Source organism: Otolemur garnettii, unplaced genomic scaffold, assembly GCF_000181295.1.
Source record: "Otolemur garnettii isolate 467f Iridium unplaced genomic scaffold, OtoGar3 scaffold00105, whole genome shotgun sequence".
Lineage (NCBI taxonomy): Eukaryota > Metazoa > Chordata > Mammalia > Primates > Galagidae > Otolemur > Otolemur garnettii.
This window is the reverse complement of record NW_003852500.1, coordinates 2,577,230-2,583,839: the sequence shown is the minus strand read 5'-3', so window position 1 is coordinate 2,583,839 and position 6,610 is coordinate 2,577,230. Positions and strand designations below refer to the sequence as shown.

General features: G+C 52.3%; 1 protein-coding gene across 2 annotated transcripts in view; it reads left to right on the top strand.

Annotated features, from left to right (window-relative positions):
- NR2F6 (nuclear receptor subfamily 2 group F member 6) overlaps positions 1-5,031 on the top strand; it is a 10,950-nt gene extending 5,919 nt beyond the window's left edge. For both annotated transcript variants that reach the window (XM_003796537.3, XM_023517147.1), the window contains exons 3-4: positions 2,604-3,188; positions 4,287-5,031. In XM_003796537.3, coding sequence (XP_003796585.1) covers positions 2,604-3,188; positions 4,287-4,561 — 860 coding nt within the window. In that variant the 3' untranslated portion in view covers positions 4,562-5,031. The remainder of the gene's footprint in view (positions 1-2,603; positions 3,189-4,286) is intronic.
- Positions 5,032-6,610: the final 1,579 nt, after the last annotated feature.

The following is a 6,610-nucleotide window of genomic DNA, read 5'->3' as shown; positions in this document are numbered from 1 at the left end:
TGGTCCTTTTAAATTTTGAGATGACTCTCATCCTCCCTCTGCAACCTGGATTTTGCTTGTATTTGTCCATTTGATTTAAAATCCTGATATGGGCTTGGCGACTGTAGGTCAGTGGTTAGGGTGCTGGCCACATACACTGGAGCTAGTGGGTTTGAACCCAGCACAGGCCTGCTAAACAAAAATGACAACTGCAAGAACAACAACAATAAAATAGCTGGGTGTTGTGGTGAATGCCTATAGTCCCAGCTATTTGGGAGGCTGAGGCAAGAGAATCACTTAAGCCCAAGAGTTTGAGGTTGCCGTGAGCTGTGATGCTACAGTACTCTACTGAGGGTGACATAGTGAGACTCTGTTTCCCAAATAAATAAGTAAATAAATAAAAATAAAATCTTGATATGTCTCAAATCAGGGCCTCAGCTCTCCAAAGCCTCAGGGGTGGAAATACTCATAATCACAACTCATACCCCCAAGAAGCCTTTCAGATTACCCTCCTCCTATCTTCACCATACCCCCTCCTTTTCTTTCTTTCTTTTTTTTTTTTTTTTGAGACAGAGTCTCACATTGTTGCTGTTGGTAGAGTGCTGTGGTGTCACAGTTCACAGCAACCTCAAATTCTTGGGCTCACGCAATCCTCTTGTCTCAGCCTCCTGAGTAGCTGGGACTACAGGCACCCATCACAATGCCCGGCTATCTTTTTTTAGAGACAAGTTCTCACTCAGGCAATCCACCCACCTCGGCCTCCCAGAGTGCTAGGATTACAGGTGTGAGCCACTGCGCCAGGCCACCATAACCCTTTATTTCACACCATCCATCTTGCTCTGTAATTTAGTTACTCCCAGAACATCTGCCCCCTGAAGACAGGGATTTTTGTTTGTCTTATTCACTGATTTATCCCCAGTGCCTAGACCAGGGCCTGCCACAGTGTTAGGGCTCAATAAATGATTGTTGGCTTGAATTATCGTCATTTAGCCTCTCTTAAGTTGCAGGTACTATCTATATAACTAGGCAAGTTATATAGATTCTCGTTTAATCCAGTGATTGAAGTCATCATCCTCGTATTATCATCTGCGTTTTATATCTGAGAAATGGAGATCAGTGAGAGCATTTGTCAAGATCAGAGAGCATGGCTTGGTGCTCATAGTTCAATGGTTAGGGTGTTGGCCACATACACCAGAGCTGGTGGGTTCAAATCTGGCCCAGGCCTATTAAACAACAATGACAACTACAGCTGAAAAATAGCTGGGTATTGTGGCAGGTGCCTGTGGTCCCAGCTACTTGGGAGGCTGAGGCAAGAGAATCACTTACGCCCAAGAGTTTGAGATTGCTGTGAACTGTGATGCTATGGCACTCTACCCAGGATGACATAGTGAGATTCTGGAAAAAAAAAGAGAGAGAGAGAGAGCAAGTAGAGTTGTGGTTGGGATTTGAACCCTCTCAATCTGGGCTGAATAATAAAGAAGAGCTGGGAAAGGGTTTGAGGATTAGGGAACAGCAAGGGCAAATTCCCTGGGGTGCAAACATAGAAAAGGAAGAAGACGGTCCCCTCGGGGAGGGGCAAGGGGACCACTTTTGGGCCTTATCCAGCTACATTGGACAGTTTACCCTGAGACTCAGGAATCACTTGCAGCCGTGATCGACCCCCACTCTGCTGAGCATTGCTGGTCCCTGGCTCATGCCCATGTTACCCTCTGGTGTTTGCTCCATGCTGAGTTGACCTGGAGTTCATGGAGGTGATGAGACAGGGCATGCCAGCTCATTAATTAGTCTCTGCTTGGCACTCAGCCCAGTCTTCCTTTCTAGCATAAGCTGGGCAGGTATGTGGCCAGCCCTCCTCTCTTTGTGCCTCAGTTTCCCTCTTCTCACCTGGTCACTGTGGACACAAGCTGTCATAGGCAAGGTTACTAAAGGGCAGCTAATATTTACTGAGGACCTACTCTGGGGTAGGTCCCCACTGCCTGCAACTGGTGCCTCTATAGAGACACAAGATCTGTTCTTAGGGATCATCATCTGGTGGGGAGGGGATGGAAGATAGAGAAATGATCTGGTCTCCATAGGAGAATGCTGCAACTGGTGGGTATTGATCACTTGCTTTAGGGCCCCAAGTAATCCTTGGCTCCATCCTTGGCTCTGGGACCCCCATAATAATTGACCGATTTAGCCTAGCAGAGGGAGAGGGAATTAGGCAGTAATTAAATTAGCCCTCAGTAGTCCCATTGCTGCAGAAAGCTCCCTCTGGGAGCTGGGGTGGTAGAGGTGGTGGCTGAATGTGGACTCAGGGTGTAGGACGACAGGTAGCCAGGCTCCCTGGCCTTGGTTTTCTAACTAAGCATGCATTGGTGGGGTGGGTTTGAGGGTCCTGGGAAAGGCTGGGCCTGGGGACTTTGGAAGCGAGGGGGAGGAGCTTGAGTGTCCCGTTGTTGACTTTGTCTTTCCTCCCCTTTCTTCTCTTTGCTTCTTCCTAATTCCTCCCTGTCCAACTCTCATTCCTTCATCCCAATCAATCCCCTTCCTGTACTCGGACCCTGTCACCCCCATCTCCTGCCCTGTCCCCATTTCCTGTGGTGGGGGGATCCCGCTTCCTATCCTGTCCCTCTTTCCCGCAGCGGTGCAGCGCGGCCGCATCCCGCACTCGCTACCCGGCGCGGTGGCCACCTCCTCCGGCAGCCCCCCGGGTTCAGCATTAGCGGCGACGGGTGGAGACCTTTTTCCAGGGCAGCCGGTGTCCGAGCTGATCGCGCAGCTGTTGCGCGCCGAGCCCTACCCGGCGGCTGCCGGGCGCTTCGGGGCGAGTGCAGCAGGCGCGTTCGGTGCAGGGGGCGGCACGACAGGCGCGGTGCTGGGCATCGACAATGTGTGCGAGCTGGCGGCGCGGCTGCTGTTCAGCACTGTGGAGTGGGCGCGCCACGCACCCTTCTTCCCGGAGCTGCCGGTGGCTGACCAGGTGGCGCTGCTGCGCCTCAGCTGGAGTGAGCTCTTCGTGCTGAACGCTGCACAGGCGGCGCTGCCCCTGCACACGGCGCCGCTGCTGGCTGCCGCCGGTCTGCACGCTGCGCCCATGGCCGCCGAGCGTGCCGTGGCCTTCATGGACCAGGTGCGCGCCTTCCAGGAGCAGGTGGACAAGCTGGGCCGCCTGCAAGTCGACTCGGCCGAGTACGGCTGCCTCAAGGCCATCGCGCTCTTCACGCCGGGTGAGGCTTGCTCGAAGAGGGAGGCGCTGCTGCCACGGGGGTGGGGGACCCCGAGGGGCGGTGGGGTGGGACCCAGGCTCTCCAGATCTGGCCTCCTGCACGTGCAGTGGGTGTGATGCAGGTAGTGTGACACCTTGACGTACCCATTCCCTGACTCCCAGGACTCCCAAAGAACTCTGAGTTGGGGCTCTGGGATCCAGGCTGGGCCTGGTTCCCAAGCTCCCTGGACCCCATCTCCTCAACAAATTGCGCCGGCCCCATATATCGGAGGTGGTGGGTTCAAACCCAGCCCTGGCCAAAAACTGCAAAAAAAAAAATTGCCCAAAGAGCCCAGTGAACACTGATAGCACAGAAGGGTGGGGACCGTGGGAAGAGTCATCCCTGACACCTGGTGGTTTGGGCTCCTTCTGTCTTCCATTGGCTGATTCTTGAGCTCCCTGACCTCTGACCCAGGGCCCCCAGGTGGACCCACTGTATGATTGGGTGGGGGCAGGGCAGTTCAAGTACCTTGGTAGCCTTCCAGGGGTGGTAGCAGCTCCATATCCCAATGACTGGCTGGCTACTCAGGTGACTTTGCACTTGGGGCAAATGTCTCCTGAGGGTTCCTTTGCTGGCTGAAAAGGCTCTAGGCCCCACCAGATGTATCCTTGTGGGCAGGGTATGTATTAACCAGACTCAAGCCACTTTGAAAGGTGGCATTCATTGATAAATATAGTTTGGCCATCATTTTTCCAGAAGACTTTCTCTGCCTTTTATCTTCATGGGTCCCTCCTAGATGCTGTCACATTCTCTCATGCCCCAGGCCCACCTCCCTCTTGAACTTCATTAGCACTTATCTTCCTGCCAAAGGCTTTAGTTGAGACCCCAACCACCCTTGAAAAATTCCTTCCTGCCTACATCCTATGTCATTGTCATTACACAAGAAGACTTCAGTGTCTCCTGAGGATGGACACTGCCTTAGACAACCCCAGGGTCCCATCCTCCCCCACTTGAAAGGCCCCCATCCTTACCCACAGCCCCAAGTGGTGTCACCTCTGTGGGCTCTGTGTCCTCTTGACACCTCACACCCTGATCTTACCATTGTCCCCTGCCCCCCAGATGCCTGTGGCCTCTCAGACCCAGCCCACGTGGAAAGCCTGCAGGAGAAGGCGCAGGTGGCCCTTACCGAGTACGTGCGGGCCCAGTACCCATCCCAGCCCCAGCGCTTCGGGCGCCTGCTGCTTCGGCTCCCTGCCCTGCGCGCTGTCCCTGCTTCCCTCATCTCCCAGCTGTTCTTCATGCGCCTGGTGGGCAAGACGCCCATTGAGACGCTGATCCGTGACATGCTGCTGTCGGGAAGTACCTTCAACTGGCCCTATGGCTCAGGCCAGTAACCATGACATGGCTAGGTGCACCATGGCCAGGTCTGCAGACCTAAAGGGACAGGGATGCTGAGACTTTGAGGGGCCTCTCAGGGCAGAGGACCCTTGCTTCTCTCCTCAGACTCCTATTTTTTAAAGACTGTGAAATGTTTGTCTTTTCTGTTTTTTAAATGATCATGAAACCAAAAAGACTGATCATCCAGGTCCCAGCCTCGTCCTTCCCAGAATTCCTGGCCAGGATGAAGGTGAGGGATGGAGGGTCCAATCCTGGGACAGCCTTGTCCCTCAGTGCCCCAAGCATGAACTTGTGGGATGGTGGGGTTGGCTTCTCTGGTATGATGGACAAAGGCCTGGTGTCTGGACTAGAGGGACAGCTGGGCAAGGGTGGTATGTATCAGGCAGATCCTCTGGACATGTAATCCATGTTGGACACTACATGATGACTAAATCAAGGCCAATAATAAAGACCTTTCCTACCTGTACCTGTGAAGCTTCCCTTGTCATCTTCTTTTTTGTTGTTTTGAGACAAAGTCTCACTCTGTTGCCCAAGCTAGAGTGCCATGGCATCAGCATAGTTTGAGCAACTTCAAACTCCTAGGTTCAAGAATCCTCCTGTGTCAGCCTCCTAAGTAGCTGGAACTATAGGCAACCACCACAATGCCTGGCTAGTTTTTCTATTTTTTGGTAGAGATGGGTCTTACTGTTCAACCGCCTGGTGTTGAACTCCTGAAGTCAAGAGATTCTCTGGCCTCAGCCTTCCAAAGTGCTAGGATTACAAGTGTGAGCCACTGCTACTGGCCCCTTATCACCTTTTTGAGAGTAGGGTGAAAGGGAGGGCATCCTATAGTGGGTACCCACCTCCAACTATCTGGAATAATCTCACTTCCTAATAACAGTCCTACTGCATATGACTGGGTGATTCCTTTGTTGGACAGGGAAACAGGTGGCTAGCAGGAGAGCAGGCCTGAGTTCAGCCAGTGAGTCTGCAGGAGTTGAGCCCATGGACGGCTCAGGTTTGAATTCTGGTTCAAATTCCAAATCTGGCTTATGAGATGATCCTCATAGTTGTAAAATTCATCTAGGCCTTGGATCAACCAGTCCTTTTTTTTTTTTTTTTTTAAATAGAGAGAGAATCTTTATCACCCTTAGTAGAGTGCTATGGCATCACAGCTCACAGCAACCTCCAACTCCTGGGTTTAAGCGATTCTCTTGCCTCAGCCTCCCAAGTAGCTGGGAGTACAGGTACCTGCCACAACGCCTGGCTACTTTTTGTTGTAGTTCAGCCGGTACCAGGTTCGAACCCACCACTCTCGGTATACCCACTGAGCCACAGGCATGGCCCCACAGTCTTTTCTTTGGTTAGCCCTTTATCATAGTGTCTAGGTGCTATTGTCCCTGGGAAAAACATCTGGGGCTTCTCTTGTCACATGATCTCAGCCTAGCCAATCAGAGCCCTCTTCCCCTGGTCACAGTGATTGGTTTCTGGAGGGCATGAGACTCAATGCTCGCTAGTAAGAGTCCTCTGATGGCAGGATTTGGAACTGGGAGGATATAATTAAAGCAAGGCAGAGCTAAGAGGAATACCAATTTCCCAAGAGTCCATTGGAGCCCCTGGATCAAGCCATACCTGAAAGCCTTGGCATTTTTAGTTCCTTGAGCTTACACTTTCTTTTTTTTTTTTTGCAGTTTTTGGCCAGGGTTGGGTTTGAACCCACTAACTCTGGTATACAGGGGCCAGTGCCCTACTTCTTTGAGTCACAGGCGCCACCCACTTACACTCCCCTTTTTGTGTCTGAGCCAATGTGAGTTCAGTTTCTTCTCACATCTAATTACGAACACTCCTGTTTCTGAGATTGGCATTTGGAAGGTGGGGGCCTGGAAGGCCAAGACTTAGAAATGTAGACTTGGCTCGGCGCCTATAGCTCAACCGGCTAAGGCGCCAGCCATGTACACCTAAGGTGGCGGGTTTGAATCCGCAGCCCGGACCCGCCAAACAACAATGATGGCTGCAACCAAAAAATAGCCGGGCGTTGTGGCGGGCGCCTGTAGTCCCAGCTACTT